The following is a 20,939-nucleotide window of genomic DNA, read 5'->3' as shown; positions in this document are numbered from 1 at the left end:
CGATTCTGATCATTTTTGAATATGTTGTAAAATTCGACATTTTAAGAAACTTTTTTCCTCTAAATATCTCGGACTCGATTGGTTTGCGAGATATTCGCGAAAAAAGCTCCTTTTCTACAAGTTCACAAAATACTTTTTAAGTTATATTACATACCGGTTTGAACAAAGTAATTTTGAGGGGATTACGTTTAAAATATTAACTATTAATTTTTGCAAACTTATACAATTGTTTAGCTATAAGCTACTATAGTATACACGTTCGTACAATATACTCTTCCAGAAGCACTAATGGAAAAAGCTTATGGACTTATGGAAAAAAAAAATGTTTCGATCTCTTAACTGGGATTCTCTCCTTAATTATCAGGTAGTGTGTATAAAAATGGAAGAAGAAGAAATAAGAACACACTTTCATAGTCGTAATGATTTGTTTATTTGATTAATTAATAAAATCGCAGATTGAATTGTCGCGTTTGGACGTCTCACGTATAGCTGATATTATTTCACGATTTTAAATTGAAACATGAAGCAACATTCTTGTTCTTGCTCACCCCAGATTTTCCATTTGACGTCATACGTTCTCTGAAACAAATATAGTTGTTATTCAACAAATCGTATAAACACGAAAGATTTTTATATGCATCATTACAAAAAACAGTATTACACTTTCCTATTTCATTTTGTTCTTATATTTATCGTTTATAAGAAACACGCTGGCTAGTAAATCTCTGAACACCCTGCATATGTATCTTAAAAAATGAACTTACAGGATGATTCTTTAGTTACGCGCCACAAAAGAAGTGCCGACTACGCTAAAGTTTCGACAAACGCCAAATAATTGAAATAGTTTACATGTTTAAGTATTCAAACTGTTTAATTTTCGAATTGTCGAAATGGTAAGTCAGATTAACATAACTGGCAGACCTTATTATTTCATTGCTTACGAGTGTAACATTTACAAAGTACACGTTATACTTATCGTTATCGTTAATAATAATCATTAATATTAAGCAGAAAGTTTAAGCAGTAAATACATAGTTTTTAAATCTAATAAATTCACAATAATAGAAAAAGCAATTTCATTTTGCGACATAAATTAGTATTTCTCAAATTTCAAAACTCTTGGGAAAAAGAAAGAAATTGATTTCAAGAGTACATATTTATTTATAAAGGTGTGCGAGAACTCGAGGATATCGAATCGGATTGGGTTCTTAAAAATATACACATATGCGAGAATTTGAGAATTTTTGGTACTCGATACTCGGATCGGGTCAGAATTTGTTTTGGTCGGTTCAGACTGAACTAGATTGTACTGCTTTTTGTAAATACTTCCAATGCACGGTCATGTTCAACGACGTTTGTTCCGAAACATTTTTAAAATTCTGGTAATTCCTGACCCGATCCGAATATCGGGTACCGAAATTTTAGAATTCTCGCACACCTGTAATATTTAATAACCACGTTTGGTTATGCTTATTAACATTTATAACTGTATTTAATAAAGGAATATTCTATGAAATAATAAATAAAATATTTATAATTTTAATGTTTTAAGGTCTTAATAAATAGATTACTGTGTATGCAACTTTTTTATATTGCAATTAAGTAAAATAAACAATTTGTTGCTAATAGGAATATTTATTTTACTTACAACAGGATATTTTTTCAGAATTGGTATTTCCGCATGATACACGTATCTTTGTCCTGCTTCGACTGGACACGTGGTTGATAAGCAAGCATCGGGGTCCATTCCCAAAAATGGAATATCCATTACTTGACTAGCCCAGAAAATTCGGACGTTCATCTTGTCTGACGAGAAGTCTGCAGAATAACAATTTATACATTTCTTTTATATGGCCATCGTTAGTGGGATTTCAAATTAATCTTTTAACCCTTTGAAGACGTACTTTCAATATTTGTTATTTGCAACTTGTATAAATTTTTATAATCAACATATATATAATCAAAGGTTTGGTCAGAGTTTTTTAAAATTCTGAAATCCTGAAATTAAGATTCTAAAATCCTAAAATTCCTTAATAGGTATAAAAATAAGTTGGGGATGAAGAAAGGATAGGGATAGATATTTATTGTTACTTTTTCTTTGTTGAAAGTTACAGCAATCAATATAAGTATTTACGTGTTCACCTACTAGAGCAAGAAATAAATCAAAATCTTCTTTCGATTAATAGTACAGAACTGAAATATGTTAACTTTTCTGTTTTTCCTAAGATCAACAACTCATCATTAAAAGAAAGAATAGACAATTTACCAAGCACGATGGTGAATAATATAAGATAGAATTATATACATATATACATATATTCGCTTTGGAAGTTTGCTGTATGTTACCTGGAAATCTGGCAAACGGAAAAGATGAGAATTCTGCCACACGCGCACTGTCGCAGTCACGGTTGGCCTGTTCTACGATTAGCCTGACCGGCATTCGGTATTTTGCCGAGCAATTAGTTACACGAATCGCGACGCAAACTCAATATCTACGTTACACGAGCTCTACGTCACGTACCTAACGATTTTTCGACGAAGAGTGATTTGCCTCAGTCAGTGATCGTAGTCTCAGGGTTCGACTTGAGATCGGTACCCTGCGTGGGGACGTCAATAGCAAATCCTAGTACGAGTCGAAGGGTACGGTCCGTTCCGTGATTGGTTTGTCGTGACGCGCTAACAGAACTCTCATCCCTTCTTGACTTCCTTGTTCTCTTGCTCTGTCTTCGAGTTATCTATTCTTTTCTATTTCTCTTAATGGCTTTTCTACGCCACAATTTCTATGGAATATTCCGCGCTTGAATTCTATACAGGTTTTAATTTTAATTACAATATTTTAAACGACGCGGCTAGCATAATCAACGTTCCAGCAATGGCAGATCGCACTGGTTAACGAAAGGGTTACCTACAAGTATATCCCGTCTCGAATCGTTGATGGTATTAACGCAATTTATAGATTCGTATGATAGAAGAGAATGATGATCTATAACGACGATTGTTTAGTCATTTTTGGCTGTAATTCACGCGTTAATAATTTAGTCGAGAATATTCCTTCGCTTGAAATAATTGGCAAAGTTTCGGTTGCCAGGCAAATTCTCGAAATTTCTTACAGTGTATGTTTATTGCCCTATTCGACCCTTATTTAAGGCTTTCGAACGTTCGCTGTCATTTGGCCATATTCGCAGTGGTTATCATACACTCTTCTCGTATCATTTAACCATTTACCTCGTCATTCATTCTCATCTATGCCGCTTTTTATTAACTATATTCATTTCGCGTGTCGGAACCGACTGGCGCTTGTACTACAGGGAGGGCAGGTACTCAGGTTAAAGTATAACTAAAAATCATGTTTTCCTCAGTTCTACGCAGTTGGCATGGGAAGGATTCCAAGTGCGAAGCACTGCCTCATCCCGTAGCGAAGAGTGTTTATGATACCTCTCCCTTAACGGACTTACAATTAGTTTCATATATCCTATTGAATACGGAGTTAAACACGGCAATAGTTCCAAGGAAGGTTAACTATGTTATTTGAAAGAACTAAATACATATAGCTTCCTTTGTGTGCCTCGTCTGGGATTACATACTTCCATGTGCGTCGCACTGACGAGATACACAAAATCGGTATAATAGCTGTTGAAATAAAATAAAATGAGCGAAATAATTTGGAAAAGTGTAGTAATTATTATAATCTCAAACCCTTTTCTTGTGCTCCTCACATGGGAATTACTTTCAAGTGCTACGTACCCGATGAGGAACACAAGGTGGAATTTTCAAGAAAATTCCCCGGACGTAACGGGGAATTAGCATTAGGTACATACCAATCCGAGTAAGTCACACCCGCCAAAATCACCTCGTCCGAGGTGAATTAAAAGAAAAAAATTGTTACCCGGCACCAGAATCAATCGAACTGTTGATACAAGTGAAAGTTATTAAAGTGTTTGGCATGACTACCAAAAACAGAGTATCCTTAAGCCGGGTATCCACCGGTATCAAACGCCCGTATCGTATCACCGTTGCGAACCCTTTTGAATAGGCAGGCGTTGCCTCGTTGTATGCCACGGTGTGCTACGGCTCGGACAATAGTTCTTCGTTTCTTGAAATAAACTCCTATAGGCGAGAAGTTTCAATTCGCTGCATGCTGTTTCTTTATTGTAATTATCCAAACCATATCGTGTTTGGTATCATTTTAATCAGAAAAACATCACAAATATCTTGGTAACAGTTTTATAAGAAAAAAATGAAAAATAACAAAGTTCAGTCGTTGCATTAGTATTATCTCACTGATATATCCGATTCCAAATCATATTATCACGTGCCTCAAGTGTCATGTTTCCACTTGACATAGCATTTCGGGTCTTCGCCTGAGTATGTTGTTTTTACATTTCAAGTGGTCTCCGAACCTATGCTTTGAACGGCAAGAAACCGACAATTTTTGGATCGGCCCGTTCCTTCACCTCCTTGCAAATATATTATTTCAAACTTATCCAGTTTTTTCAAACTACTTATCCAGAATTGTTAAAGATAATGAAAAATATTAAACAATACTATAACTGACAAAATACATAACAAGAGAAACGGTAGAATAGAAAGTACTTCAAAATGGTATTTATGTATATTACAGATAAAAATATTGAAAAAATATTATTGAAACATTTGTAAACAAGTATATTAAGGATTATCATGTACGATTATAATACTAATGCAACGACTGAACTTTGTTATTTTTCATTTTTTTCTTATAAAACTGTTACCAAGATATTTGTGACGTTTTTCTGATTAAAATGATACCAAACACGATATGGTTTGGACAATTACAATAAAGAAACAGCATGCAGCAAATCGAAACTTCTCGCCTATAGGAGTTTATTTCAAGAAACGAAGAACTATTGTCCGAGCCGTAGCACTCCGTGGCATGCAACGAGGTAACGCCCGCCTATTCAAAAGGGTTCGGAACGGTGATACGATACGGGCGTTTGATACCGGTGGATACCCGGCTTTAGAGAACTTAAAAGCGTTTAGTGGCAAATCGTGGCAAAAAAATATAAGGTGAATCGTTCAACGATTTGCAGGATAAAAAATAATGCACCAAAAGTTATGGAGTTCGTTGACAAAGGGAAGATGCAGCAAAAACGACGAAGAATCAGACTACCTTTGTACGGCGCACAGTGGGACAAAACGGCTTTCGGCGATCAAAAGTCGATTTTCGTGAATTCGAGAATTAAAAAACTATTTGCGTACATCGATAGAGAATAAACTGTAGTTTAACGTAGTATAATCCGTTTTTTCATATTTGCTTCCGTTTTGCAGTGGTTCGCACTCAAAGTCAATAGAAATTTGTCAAAACGAAACGCTGATGATATTATCCGTAACTTCAGTGTACGATTCTAATGAATTTTACTGGGAAAGATAAAATTCAAATGAATTACAAAGTTTACTAGATTAGTATAGATTCTATTCAGTCCATAAAATAAGTTAAAATGTTAACAACTTTTTAAATAATAGTATCTGATTGAAACGAAGTACATTTAACTAAAATTTCAACTTTGCGTTTGATTTGAAAAAAATGTTTGCACTTGTGCGGGGTTTGATTATTACTGTAGTAAAGAGTGAACCTTCCTCTATCAGAATCAGAAAAAACGGCTGCCCCAACCTGCCACTGCTCAAAAAAAATGGCGATTGAAATAAATTACACCAATCTTGGCCGCAGCGCACGATGATGGAAAAGCAGTACCAGATACGATTATTAATTAGTTAACTGCATTCGACGTGTATATTCGTCATCCAAAACTGTATTTCGGCCTTGCAATATGCCATAATAAATTTTCATAATTGTTGAAACTATTTTCACGAATGATTTGGTATAGATCATAATAAATATAAATAAATATATTATAATAATACATGTCTTATCATTTTTTAATTATTATATCCGTTTTCATTATAGTTATTAACAGTTTTGAGTCAAATTTTTGTTAAATGACATAAAATATGTCTAACAAGTGAAGGATATTGAACGCGTTACAATTTATACGTGAATATTTTGATACTCTGTAGATCAATATGATTTATATTGGTACAACTTAAGTACCATAATATAGGCAAAAACGTCCCAAAATTTCATTAAAATATTTCCAATTGAACCGAAGTTATAAATTTTTGATCGCCGAAAGCCGTTTTGCCCCACTGTGCGGTGCATTGGAGCAAAATTTGCTGGCTTAGTTGGTACAAAAAGCAACGGAATTAAAGAACAGTATGAGGTTGCCGTTGGATTTTAAAGTTAGTAGGAGCTGGTTAGATGGGTTTAAAAAAAGACATGATACATATACGTTTAATAAAAGTGTATGGGGAAAGTGCAAGTGTTGATGAAGGTTCCGCGAAAAAATTTTGTGATGATTTTACCAAATTATTGGAAGAAGATGACAGTATAGATGAACATAATATCTACAACATGGACGAAACTGCGCTTTTCTGCAAACTCTTACCATCAAAGACATTGGCAGAATAATAGTGTTTTTCGTTAATAACTCAAAAATGAAACTTCAAACGACATTTTGGTAAAAGAAAATGTTGTTCAGAATCACCCCAGCAACCCCCCATTTCCAGGAGTTACAGGGGTTACGGGACACCCTGTAGATTTTAAATCAGCCATACCTCTGACAGTATTCTCCGACGGTCTCTCGCAGGACACTTATTTTTGACGATATTGCGAGAAGTTACTTGCTAGTGTAAACGGTGTTGCAAGTTCTTCTGCAAGACTTCCTCGAGTTCTCTCGCATGTGGAAACACGGCTTAACTCTAAATGGCGTTAAAACTTTTAGGAATACTTGATCGCAGTTCGCAAACTAACAGTCGCAGTGCTTCGAGACAAAAAGATACCTCTGCTGATGAAACTGACCGGAATAAAAAGATGAGAAAGATAGCAACGATAGATGGAAACGCCAAAACCAGGCACGAGCCATCGAGACCGGAAAACATATCGTACAAAGAATCATGGATCACTTGATAATTTTTCTCCACTAATAGCTGATATTTAAGTTTCCAAATAATTTAAAGCGATTGTGTGTAATGACTTAATTTTGAAAACTTCCGAGACTGATAACTGAACAATTTGATATTATTAAGTCAAGGTCATAGAACATTCGGCAGGAACTTTTTAATTTTTAATGTATTTCATCAAAGAGCCTGGAAATTATTTCGTAGTCCGGTGTTAATCAGGAAAAATTGAGAAATGCTCGTTCTAAACGCTCCTCGCTTGGAACGGTGGTGCTACATATTATGACTGAAAAAAGGGAAGGAAGGAGAAATAAAGAAGAAAACTTTGGAGAGGTAAAAGTACTCTAGCAGAGGATGAAGATACTTTAAAAATGGCACCTTTGGTAAGTTACAATTGTTGTACAAAATAAGTACAATAAAAATAATTACTATTTAATGGTTTCTGATGGAGCACGCCAGGATACATGATGAGAGAGGAGGTGCAGAGACTGAAATTAAGAACAAGAGCTGGGAAAATGGCGTGGATTTTCGAAAGAAAGTTATGGGGGAGAAGAAGAAGCGAACTGGCAAGAAGTTGTTTGGAGGAAATAATAAGCGGTTAGCAAAGGGAAGGGAACTGAAGTAAATGGGAAGAGAAAAGGAAGATAGGGGATTATTTTACTGTTATTAATACCGATTTGTATAAAATTTAATGTGAAAATATCCTTATTTTAGGTATTGCAAAAGAAGCAAGTGCATGTATAGTAGAAAATAGACGCCAGGCGAAAGTAGTGAAAACTCCTGATAATATTGTAAATATATGATTGTAAAAATCTTGTATTCACCGCCATACGAAGTGAGCGCGTTATAAAATCATTTATTTAATGTTTTAAATAAAATTCATTTATGTTCGGCTTGATTTTATTTTAATTAACATTTATTTCTTTTCAAAAGAAATTCTGTTCAAATTTGGTTTGGAAGTTATGTTGCATTCATCAAACTATTCATAACATCTGTTACATTTATTAAACTTTTTCACTTAATCATTTTTTAATAAACAATGTCCAACACTTAGAATGCTTTGACTGAGCATTTTGCAATTCAGAGGATATGTCGAAACAATCGAAATTATGGGTGGCTCCTTATATCTGTATAATTATCCAAAATATAAATAATAAAAAGTATTAATTTCGAATTGGTTGAGAAATCTTTCTAGACATGACCAATTCTTGCCTTAATCTTGCACCAAAGTAGCACAAAGATCTTCAATTTAAACTTTGTAAAGGATCTAGCTAGAGAAGTATGGTGAAACCGTCCCAGTAACAATTTCGGTTTCTACTCATACCAAATAATGCTTTGTCCCTAAAGAACAACATAGAACGATTTCAACTCTTTACATGGAGGTATGAAAGAAACAACCCTAAACTTTATCATTTTTTTTCTCGAAAATTATTTAAAATATTTGGATAAATCAAAATGTAAATTTTGTTCTTTCTGATCCAAGTATACGTATAGGTATACCTCTGTTTCTAAATATTACTTCAATATGAGTTTTTGCATATAACAAAAGGGAAGACGTAATTAGAAAAAATAATTAAATAAGTTTTGATTATTAATGAATAAAAATTATACATGCTAGAAGACTTACCAGGTGTGTAGTGAAAAGTCATGTTTGAAGTAATTCCTCTTTTTACTTTACATGGTTTCTCCTCTGCAGCTTCTTTACAGGGATCCAAATACACTTCATGTATGGTGCAATTTGATGGTGTATTAGCTGAAAAAAAAGAATGATCATTTTATAATCTAGTTTTTGGAACTGATAATTGATGTACAAATAATTTATAGAGGGGAAACCAGAATAAAATCGTACATCCGAGTAAAACCGCATACTAAATAGGTATAGTTATCTATTTCGATAATAATCAATTAGTAAAACATGGACATTCTATTTTACTATTTTTTACCATATTGAGGCGTTTGTCACAAAATGAATTGTTAAATTTTTTCTTTTCAATGATTCGAATGATTCGATGTTTTGAAGGATTAGGAAACAATTTATTTTATGACCGATTTCGTTTTGGACGTGAAGCAGAAGAAAAATTGAGTGAATATAATCATTTTATTCGCGGTAAATATGTAGATTACTGTTACCACACCTAACGTCGTTGATCTTTACATACATATATTGTAAAAGACATAGTTTTGAGTAACTTTTCCTTATAACTTATATAAGTGGTGGTCTCTGATAGTTTCTAATTATAAGCATCCAATAATATTGGCGCCCTGGGCAAGATATATAGACATAAATGCCGCAGCATATATGTAAAATTACATATGAGATATACATAGATAGAGAGAAGAGACAATGAGAAAATATTGGTATGTATTGTATTCGCATACTAGGGACAGCGGGCCGCGGCGCCCCCTACAGATCTAGCGCCCTGGATGATTGCCCGACCGCGCCCCCTCGCCCCTTACGCCGGCACTGATTGAACTTTGATTCCGAACAAAAAGTCAGAATTTGAAATGTATGATTCGATGACTATTTGCAAAAATAAATATTTACTCTTAATTAGTCTATCTTTATTGAAAAAATAAACCGTTCGCAATTGTTATATTATGCTAAATTTGAATTGTATGGAATATGAATAAAGATAGGTGATATTAGGATAGATTGTAATGAAGATAACTGATGAATAAAAGATGTTTAGACAAATCTTATTGTTAGTAAAAATTCATGGAAAGTAAAATAATCTAATCTAATCTAACATAACCTAATTTTAGTCACGATTGCCCGTGTTCTGATTTCGAATTTAAAACAAGGATTAAGTTTGGTTAAGTTATTTGATTAATATTTGTAGAAATTACTTAATAAATTTAGTGCATAATTTGAATGTATCGTAATTCCATAGGAGATGAAATATACGTGTTACTGGTACCTCCTTCTATTTTAAATATCTCAAGAAATATAAGAGACCACCGATTAAGGTTTAAAAAAAGTTACTCAGAATTATACCCTTTACAACATATGCGAAGGTCAACGAAATCGGGGGTGGCACCAGTAATCTGCATCTTTACTTGTCTACTTCGCTACTAGCTACAGTTATCAATGCCGTTCGTTCAATTTATGAAGACTTGAGTGAATAATGATTGTTATAGAGATGTGTTGATGGCTTCCACCATAATCATGACAAGAGTGTGGACAAGTTAATTTGAAAAGTAGCTCTAAAAATAGTGTACAGTAGCACTTCGGCAGTAGAAATTGCAACTTATGTTGCTGCCAGAGATGTATGAGAACCTGAGGAGGTAGGATCTGATCGATTTGGAAATTTTTGGCAAAATCGAAATGTTTGCATTTCTGAGACTCCAAGAATCACCTTTCAGAACGAAGTTTCGATTTTCTAATACTATATGTTATGGAATTATACAATACAGCCCACAGGATAAAGATAATATAATAAATAAATAACATGATATTTTACTTCAAATTAGCGTGTAAGAAAAGGTAATTCCCCTACATTTCTTGGCAATACCTAATTTTATTCTAGTAGGTGTAATAATACCAGTAGTGTACAATTTTTATATATACAGGGTGTTTGAAAACACGTAGGACATTTTTTAAGGGGTGATTCTAGAGATCAAAATAAGACGAAAATCAAGAATGTCGGAACAGCGTTCACGGCTTTGTTTTTTAATTATAAACGTTAAAAAATTTGTTGTACTTGGAGACGACTTGTCTACTATTGTTACACGATACTTCTTCGTTTCTTGGACGATACGGGACCTTTTCCTTTATTCGAACGATCGGGGCGCATGGTTCCGCTGCTGAACCATAAACATCCCGTGGCGTCGTAGGCGATCGCTACGCCGACCGTTAGTCGTAGCCAAACATCGGTACAAGCCACACTTCAAACTTTTTCTGTATACTCCACATAACTCTGATTAACAATAAAATTCAAGTGAAAAGTGCCTTAAACTGGCAATGTGCATAACGATTGAATGTCGCGTCAGTAGGAGCCTGTATAGTCATTGTCAACAATCGTTGAATACTACAAGCTCACCACGTGCTATTCTGTTCCTAAGTGCTGCAATATTTAATGACATGTGAACAGTAGACAATCCCGTATTCATTTTACTGACAAGTGTATGGTCAAAAGTGGATGGTAGAGTTGCTCGTCCAGACTATGTTTATTCGAAAGAGAATGTAACGAGGAGTTTATGGTACAATTTTTGGGTGCCATTGGCAACAGGTTCAAAAGTTATGGGACTTTGAAATTTTCATATTTTTAAGTGCAAGTGATCACACAAGTGCAAATTGCATCACACATGCAATTTTCCCTGAAACTCATCTTAATTGTTAGTAAACATCATTTAATCATCTCAAATTCATGCCTTTGTCACTATTACACTTAATTTTCACTGCATATTTCGATTTCTCATGTTTTCTAATCATTTGCACTTAAAAATATGAAAATTTCAAAGTCCCATAACTTTTGAATCCGTTGCCAATGGCACCGAAAAATTGCACCATAAACTCCTCGTTTCATGCTCTTTCGAATAAACATAGACTGGACTGGCAACTCTACCATCCACTTTTGACCATTCCCTTGTGAGTATGGTGTGCGTTGTAACATTTCCTCCGAGATAAAAAAAAAGTTCAATACTAGGCAATGATTTTTCAGCACTTTATATCATACTCTAATAAAAAAAAAGAATAGCAGGTGGTAAGCTTTTAGTATTCAATGACTTTCGGCTGTGACTGTACACGCCCCTGGTGATACGACCTTTTATCGTCGGTGCTATGCAGGTTGCTGGTTTTAGGAACTTTTCACTCTAATCTTTTAACGTTAATAACTAAGAAACAAAGCCGCTATTTCGTCATTCTTGATTTTCGTCTTATCTTGCCCCCCAGAATAATCTATTAAAATCTGCCTAACTTTTGTCGAACACCTTCTATAACTCACAGACTAGGTAGTTTCAAACCTTATACAGGGTGCTCCAATTTAAATAAACTTCAGTACCATGTAGAAGACCAATAAACTAAGAAAAACAAAATCATAAAAAAGAAACAAAAAAGATTTTATTTCTTCACTTATTTATTCACGTTATCATTTGTTTAATGAAAATACTATTTAAGATGCTGGCCTCTCACAGCAAAACAGACACTGTATACTATTATTTGCTACTAATCAATATACGAGTATAACTAATCGTGAGAGACTAAATCGGTGGTGTAGTACACCAAATATTTCTCAAAGCAATGCTATTGCAAAGCAATTTAGCTGCAATTATAGCTAAAAGTGATGCTTGTACTGCTGCGAGAGTTTTTCGTACCATTGTTGGCATTTTAAATAGCATCTTCAATAAGTAGATAATATCCTAAATAAATAAGTGAAAAAACACAAATTTCCATTTGTTTCTGTTTTACGATTTTTTCAAAAATGAAACAGAAATAAACCTCCAAAGGATTTTATTGGTCCCCTATACGACAGCAAAGTTTTGGCATTCTAATTGGGGACATCTGGTGTCTAATATAATTATAAGAACATCTACAATTTTGTGTCATTCATTATCAATAGTTACTTGTTAATTAGTTTTCAAACGATTTGCATTTTTAAATACATTCAGTGTGCCAATAAGGAAATCCGTTTGCAATAGCAAAGTTTTAATTAATCACAATTGTATTGTAATCTATCGGCATTATAAAATCACAGAACATATGTGTATGACTCCACATAAATGCACAATTAGACATTGCATTGACTTAGGTATTCCAAAGTTGGCGCATTTTTATATTCTGTTAAAGGAAAGTTTAACTGTCTTTAAAAAATATTAACTTGATTTACTTCAACTAATTTCATATGACCGCACATTAAACATAAAATTGCCTTCATTAGATCACTTTTTGATTACGAAAAGCCAATTAAAAAAACTTGTCCAGACGTAATACAATTAGATATGTAATTGATTATATTTTGTAAATTTCATCCAAGAAATAATAAATAAATACTATTAATAAATTTCAAATTTAGTATATTGAAGGCAGTGGCTTGAAATTAGTTGTTACGGTACCGAACTTTTGATAATGTCTCTATGGATTTACGTCCTAATTAATAATTATTGACAACAGGCTTATCTTTGAAACGTAAACACTATGGTTTGCGTAATTAGCTTACATTATATATCAGCAGAATACTTAAATATGTTTCCTTCTTTTTTACATGGGAGAAATGTATACATATAGTAACACAAAATTAAATAAAAAACTAAATGCGTTACTTATTAGTACAGTAGTAAAAAATTGGAAACGATTTAAACAAGTGAGAAACGATGTATTTAACAGAATAATTGATAAATACATCTACGATTTATATTCATTGCCTGATGATTTAAAGGTGTATCAAAAAATTAAATAAAGTTACTTAATAAACTGATGTATTTTGTTAAATATAAATAGTATAAGTTTTAATTCTCTCTTTTTGTATTAGAAAAGAAATTTGAAACAGTAGAAATTTCTGTATCAGAGATTATGTGAACATGAATTTGTTAATATATTTTCAAGTGCTAATATTTCAGCTTTATAAATATTGACATTGGTACCCTCTTACATCAAGCCATTTGAATTTAATAGCCCTTAAGTATATACATTCTTGTAGAAATTCATCTTTTATAATCAGTACACGTTTGATTATAATTCATACACTAAATATAAACGATACTTTCCACTTAAACAATAAAACAATGCACTTGTATCTTAAAAATATTAGCACTTTGATGACTACATATTTCATAGGATTTATGAATTTTATAATTTGATGTTCCTCTTCCTTCATAAAATGACACTGATGATAGATTTATATTTGATTACTTCTGTACTGTACACAGAAAAATGTATACGTTTTAACCCTTGGATGGCGGATTATCAGAAAAGCCTCAATTTCATATTATTTACATTTTCTGAATTTTACTCTTTCCCTTTAAAAATTATTCTTCCAATACATCAAACTCTTTCGTTAAAAATTATACATTTAATTTTAGATTAATATCCTTGTATGTTTGAATCTTAATTGACCTAGATTCCTCTGTTCGCGGGTTAAAGTACAATTTATAGCTGATACAGTAAATATTAATAAACCACAGGAAAACAATATTAAAATTTACGTACTATAATCACAAATTGGTATCAACTCGAGAACACCACAATCATTAGAAAACTAATTAAAATATCGTACAGTTTGTAAAATGTTTAATTACTATTGTTTAATTTTCAGAATCTAAAAGTCCAAAATTGTCAAGTGTTCAATGCAAGAGAAAATATTAATATTTGTCAAGTTGTTTTTATGGAAATATATTTAGAAGATAGTAGTTAGTACAGTGTATTTTTTCCATTAAATATTCCATTATCAGGACGGTAAAAATACGACAGATATCTTAATGAAGATTGTCTATGAGACAATTATTTATAACCAGTTTTCATATTCTAAAGCTGATAATTTTTGTTTGAAACATTCAGAACATTCTAATGAACCGAATAAATCATTAACATTATACAATTTGAGAAATTTTTGAAATTTTATGAACATTACATAGCATTGCATTTAAACTACATAAAGATTTTACCTTGATTTTATTATCAAACTCTGCTACGAATATTCTAAGCAAGTCAATATCTAACATATCACAAAAGCACAGGGAGTTATTGAATTTTAATCGGTTTTTTTTTTCATTAACCCTACGAGTGAAATAATTGAATTATTTGAATTGATACTCACAATCAGGGTAAGGACACGGTCGCCATGGGATGAGTTCTGCGTAAACCATGGACAAGGCCAGGAGCAGAAAAACGAAGATGAATTCACTGTGTCGGTTCATCCTCGATGGACGATCGTCGCGAAATGAAGGAAAGACGGGTCGAGTTTATGAACAGAAGGCGAACGATGGCCGAGGAGAGGTCCAAGAGTAGGGGCCATAGGTCAATTGAGATTGTATCTTTAATCGCGAGAAAACTGTACGCGCTTGCTTTATTTCTTCCAATGTATGTACGGTTAACCACGTTTATCACACTCTATTGTTCATGCGCTGATTCACTAGCTATCCCAATTGAATCAGTGAGTTTAAAGATAGTACAAGTCCAAAAACCACATTTTCAGATATTTTGAGAAAATACAGACATTTACGAAATTATTGCTGTACACTTAGCATCCTATAGTTTATATTTTACAGTATTATGATTATGAAAGAAAATAGTAAAAATCAATTAAAAAATTTAAGAATAGTGTGACAATATTTTAACAACTACCCATGGTACGTATTCGTGACTTTAAGATGTAACTTTTTACAATAACACTTTTTTATTTAATTTTCATTTAGTGTATTATGTATGTGTTAATTATAATTGAAAAAAAACTAATTTCGTAAACTGATGGAAATATTAAAATGTAATCGACACCACAACTTATTTTGTAGAAATCTTGATTGAAAAATCTTTCTATCATATAAAAAGAATTTGTGCATTTCTAAAGTACCAGAAAATGGTAACTGCATTATCCAAAAAAGATCAGAAAGGAACCTACTATACCTATATGAGGTGTACAAATTAATTCTGTCTTATCTCTTTTTTTTTTAATTGAAGATTTATTTCAATTATCAATTATGAAGGTAATTTCAATTATTTAAGTAATCGTTATTATTATTGTATTCTCACGCCACTTTTCAAATACATAGAAGCGCGGGGAATTATTCAAATTTAAAATGGTAATTAAGAAGGTCTGATACTAAAGGCACCAAATTAATTTGTACACCTAATAAATATGCGCAAATGTTAAAATGTAATTATAATTATCGTTCCATTATTACAACTTCGCTGTTCTTTAATTTGAACGGAGATATTGCATGCTCTGAGAAAGTCATAGATGTCAATTATATGTCTAACGATAAGGATGAGAATTAATGGGAAAGTTGACAAACTGAATGTCACCTTAGTTAGAACACAATTTTCTCGTTTTACTTCCTGCTATTATTTTAAATCAGCACAAATCAAAGGAATCTAAGTACATGCTCCAAAAATGACAATAGGGTTGTAAAATATTTGTAAGCACGTGAAAACAACTGCATTGATAACTTGATTTTTAACATTTTCTGTTTACTTTCTGTCTTTTTATTTTTGAAATCAGGTGAAAATACAAAATTCCTCTATATTCTATAGAATACGAAACTAATAGTTATACATCGAACACATGATGGGAATATAACATAAAAAAGGAACAATAGATTTGTATAAACATTGACGTAACTAGGATTTTTTCTCGAGTAGGCACAGTCCCTCAGAAATTTTATAATTTTGAAAATTTGAAATTTCAGAATTATGGAAGTTTAGAATGACCAATCTACATTTTCATGGAGGGGATTGACCCACCTCGTTCCTACTTACGATTAGTTACGCCAATGTGTTTAGACTTGTTTATTCTAACTTTCTCACAATATATTGGTAATTCAATTTTTATTGTTAGGTTTTCATTTATTATATTGAAACATGTGCAATAATTAAGTAAAAGAATTTTCTTGATTTGACCAATAGGAAGAGGAACGAGAAAAGTGATAAAGAGGAAAAGTGATAAAGAGTTGTGATACTGATTCCATTCTTACATTTGTGCTTATTTTTTGAAACTGTCCCACTGCTTTTAGGATATATGATTATCCAGTACTACTAAAATTGGCCAAAGTTTACTGATTAATTATTTTACATTTACTAACATTTTATTTTATTGCTTTTAAATAGGAAAGCTGTGTTAATTTGCAATAAGCAGTAATTGTGCAGACGTTCCGCGTCAATGCGGTTGATTAAATCTAATTCAATCGCTCCACTGGAGCAACATTTAATTCGCACAGGACGCACAGTTTTGAAGCTACACTTGTAGTTAATTAGTATTGAAATTCTAAACTTCTGAGCCTATAACATCTAATAAGGATTACTGCTTCTGTTTTAAATTGATTAATTAAAATAAATTTATTATAAAGGACATTCTTTCTGGTACAAGATCTATTGTTTGCACTAACTTTGCATTAACATAGAAATATAAAATGATTATATAGCTTTCCTATATTTTTTAAGTTTTGCGAAAGAAATTGTTTACAAAAAATGTGAATGGTAAAATAATGTTACATTTGCCAATAAAAGCAAATTTCACGTTTTTAAGCTATTTTGCGACAGTTGCGTTATGACAAAGCGCAAAAAATGAAGAATTTAAAATCAAACATACAAAACCGATAGTTAAGCACAGTATTGCAAGAATATCATGTAAGGAGCGGTATTTTGTCAATGAAGATTGATGAATTACTTTTTATCAAAAGTGTTATGGACAACAACAGAAATGCAACAAATATGGAAATTAGCGAATATTTTTAACTTCGTCTGGTAAGCAAATTGCAAATATACAGCTCAGGTTATTGCAAAATTTCAATTGCATAATTGTCTAAAGGTATTATATTCTCCATCCCTCTATTGTAGAACTAGAAAAATAACACCAACCTGTAAAAAAATATTGCAACAAAAATTAAGGGATGAATAAACATGAATCCCATTAATCAAAACAATTATACTACGAGGTACTAAAGTATTATTGATTGTCGTAATATATTTTATTATATTTTATTCTTAATCTCTGCATTGTCCGAATATTTTTGTAATGCCAAAACAAGATATACTTTTACTTGACGTCAATTAAAGCAGCAATCCTCTTCGTACTAGAAAATATACCGAATAGAGAGCTTACGAAACTACTATCAGGCAAGGAACATATGCCAAACGGGAAGTTTTGTAAGTTTCCATATCATACCGTGATTGCAGAACATGCAGGCAAAGTTAAGGTAACAGAAATGTTAGTTCATCCAGTGCTTCCCAAAGTGGGTGATAACGCCTCCTCGTGGGCGCTGGGCTGGAACGATTCATAGGGGACGGTAGTAGAGTCAAATGAAATTGGGGAGTGTAAATTGATTACTGAGTGAGTCTTTCCGTTTGTTTACTTACAAATTTCAGGCGAGGGGGAGGGAGCGCTGAGTAAATTTTTATCTAACAAAGGAGCAACAGAACAAATAAGTTAGAGAACACAAAAATGTAATTAGGAGACAGGGTCCCAATAAATAAAGTCGAGGTATCAATCACGGTAAAGTTGATCACGATTCGAAACGAAATCAAAGTATCAAAACCCAATGGATAAATACAGTGATTCACGTCAGATTTATTCTAAAATCCGATCTGTATGTTTGGATAGGTTTAAGCTAACCTAAGATTAGGTTTAGATAAAAGTAACATAGTACTTACATATATCACTAATTTATGTTTGGCAACAACAAACGACAGACTTAAGAATTTCTTTCGTTTAAAAATGTTTCCACATTCGTCTTTGAAAGATCTATCTAGCATAGCATTATTATTAGATGAAGAGTAAGAAAATGAGAAAAGGAAACATCGTTTTGCAGTTCATGAACAGCAAGTAATATCTTTCTTGTTATTATCGTTATAATTTATATTCTCTTGATTGTACAAAAAGTCGTGATTCCGAATTAATTCAATTAATTCTTCGTGGTACATGATGAATTTTAACATACGTTCAGTCTGTTCCATGACAAAATTCTGTCTGAATTAAATGTGTGATGTATGACAGTCTCCGTTCAGTCATAGTTAGATTGCTTTAGTTAAATTACTCTTTTCGGGAATGTCGGTCGTCGTATGTCGAAAACGCAACGATCCTTTAAGCGTATACAGTTGTATTTATAGCGTATACAGTTGTATTCAACCCTTTCGGTCATGGCGTCCTCATATGAGGACATATTATATAAATGGTTGATATATCTAAATTCGGCAAATTTTACTGTTTGTAAAAGTTGTTCTCATTTGGGGGCCCCCCCCCCCCCCCCGACCTCCTTGGAGATATTTTATACGACTGAAAAATCATAAGTTAATTCAAAGAACTGCTTAGCAAAGTCTTGATTTTTTTTTCAAGAAAAAATAATTCGTGACCGAAAGGATTAATAACCAATAACAATATTTGCCTGAACCAAACCGAACAGAAACGTTCTGTGTCTGAACGGATAATATAAGTCGATCTTAATCCGTTCCTACTTGCTATTATACTAATAACGTAGTAATTCGAAAGTTGAAAATTAATTACTCCTATTTTTAATAATTTTAGAGCTTTCATTGTGTCTTACAAGAAATGCCCATATCCCCCGTGGCAATCAATGTGTTAAAGTGTTAAATCACACAGATAAGGTAAATCTGATCGTAAGACTCGTCGCATACGATCTAACAGTTGTAACTTGAATGGACGCCCTCGTTGGCCGACCGAGGAGTCGCACACTTTCGAAATTTCGGCAGAATCGACGGCTAGACTGGCCAGGCCACTTTTATTAGGAAATGCACAATTTAACAATTGCGTCCAATTATTTCTCGTCTTTGATTGGCCATCTGAGGTCGCGTCACGATAGCCCTTTGCCGGTCTCTATGCTTGATCCGCATAGCGACCACACTCGAACGATCGTCGAACTCTTATTTCTGGCACTGATGATTCAAAGTGTCTTGTATCGTAAACGTACATCGTGTACATACACAATGATATAGATGCTAGTTCAGATGTAACCTTCGTAGTTAATTCATTTAAAACGCAGCACAATTGACTCAATAATCGAGTTTAAAGTTGGAAAGGGGTCAAGCACCATGGATTCAAAAAATTGTAATTTTATAAATGAAGCACTTTTTTCAGTTAATATTTGAATTATTTAATACTTATATCAGTATAAAAAATAATTTTATTAAGTTCTCATTAATTTTCGATTGATTATCAATTATTACCTATTATATTTAAATACTGCGATTCGGTAATTTTGTAAGTGAAGCATTTTTGTTAATAGTTTTGGGAAGGATGTAAGTACATATACATAAATCAGTGGTTCTCAATCTTTTTATAAACGCGTACCACCGAAACAAAAATTCAAGAATTCCAGTAACATCAAGGAAAGTATGTTCTGTACATAATAATTTAAGTGAGATTGTACACTTAATTTCTTTCTTTGGTTCTAATAGAATAATTGTATATTATCGAGCAAAGTAGGCGGTCCTAAGAAAAATAACGTTATAGGGGAAGCAGAAGTTCTCAAAATCCTAATTTTGACGATATTGATATTGATTTTGAAACAAAATAATATTATGAAATTCAATAGATAATTAAGATATATGAACAATAATAGTGGGTGACCACAGATCTATGTATATGTTTGGACCCCCCACCCCTATATCATTCTCCCCGTATCTTTCTATTGGTGGGTGGGAGTGGGAGGCATCGTTATTTACCTTGGAGAAGCGTACCGTTCCAGTTCGATATTGTACAATTATCAAACAATATTAAAATGTTTAAAAAGTATATTGCACAATTAACCGCCCACTCGGCTACTTCTCGCGTACCATTAGTGGTACAAGTACTACTGGTCGATAACTGCTGCTCTAAAGTGTGTCTGGAAAAGATCTACAATACATCAGCAGAGTAAATAGGAAGAAGAGATTAGCTTTTACAAGAAACTAAATTGATAAGGATAATACGTTTTCAGATAAAGTTATTTTCTTAGACGAAAGTAAATTCAATATCCTTAGTTAAAATGGACAATATTATGTACAGAGAGAGTGTAATCAACAATTATAAAAGCGGAATTTACTTTTAACTGTGAAACCACAGAAGTAGCTCGATCATAGTATGAGAATGTATGGCAACAAATTGAACTGACAATCTCGTTTTCATTAATGGAATTTTCCATAAATACAGATATCTAAATATTTTAAAATCAGATCAAAATGAAAATGTAAATGGATTGAGCTTGTTGGAAGATTTTTATTTTCAACAAGACAACGGTACAATTGGATTATGAAGAAGTGGATGTTATAAATTATACAGGATTCAGCAAAAGCTTTTTCAACG

General features: G+C 32.7%; 1 protein-coding gene across 1 annotated transcript; it reads right to left on the bottom strand.

Annotated features, from left to right (window-relative positions):
* Nucleotides 1-411: 411 nt before the first annotated feature.
* On the bottom strand, nucleotides 412-14,884 carry LOC114880690 (MD-2-related lipid-recognition protein-like). Its single transcript, XM_029196969.2, has 4 exons — nucleotides 14,745-14,884; nucleotides 8,621-8,746; nucleotides 1,649-1,818; nucleotides 412-579 (listed from the first exon to the last, which is right to left on the bottom strand). The coding sequence occupies exons 1-4, from the start codon at nucleotides 14,842-14,844 to the stop codon at nucleotides 496-498; spliced, it is 480 nt and encodes a 159-aa protein (XP_029052802.1). The 5' UTR covers nucleotides 14,845-14,884; the 3' UTR covers nucleotides 412-495.
* Between the last annotated feature and the right edge of the window lie 6,055 nt (nucleotides 14,885-20,939).

The sequence above is a fragment of the Osmia bicornis genome, chromosome 8, assembly GCF_907164935.1.
Source record: "Osmia bicornis bicornis chromosome 8, iOsmBic2.1, whole genome shotgun sequence".
Taxonomy (NCBI): domain Eukaryota; kingdom Metazoa; phylum Arthropoda; class Insecta; order Hymenoptera; family Megachilidae; genus Osmia; species Osmia bicornis.
The sequence above is the reverse complement of the archived record's forward strand: the minus strand, read 5'-3'. Positions and strand labels throughout refer to the sequence as shown.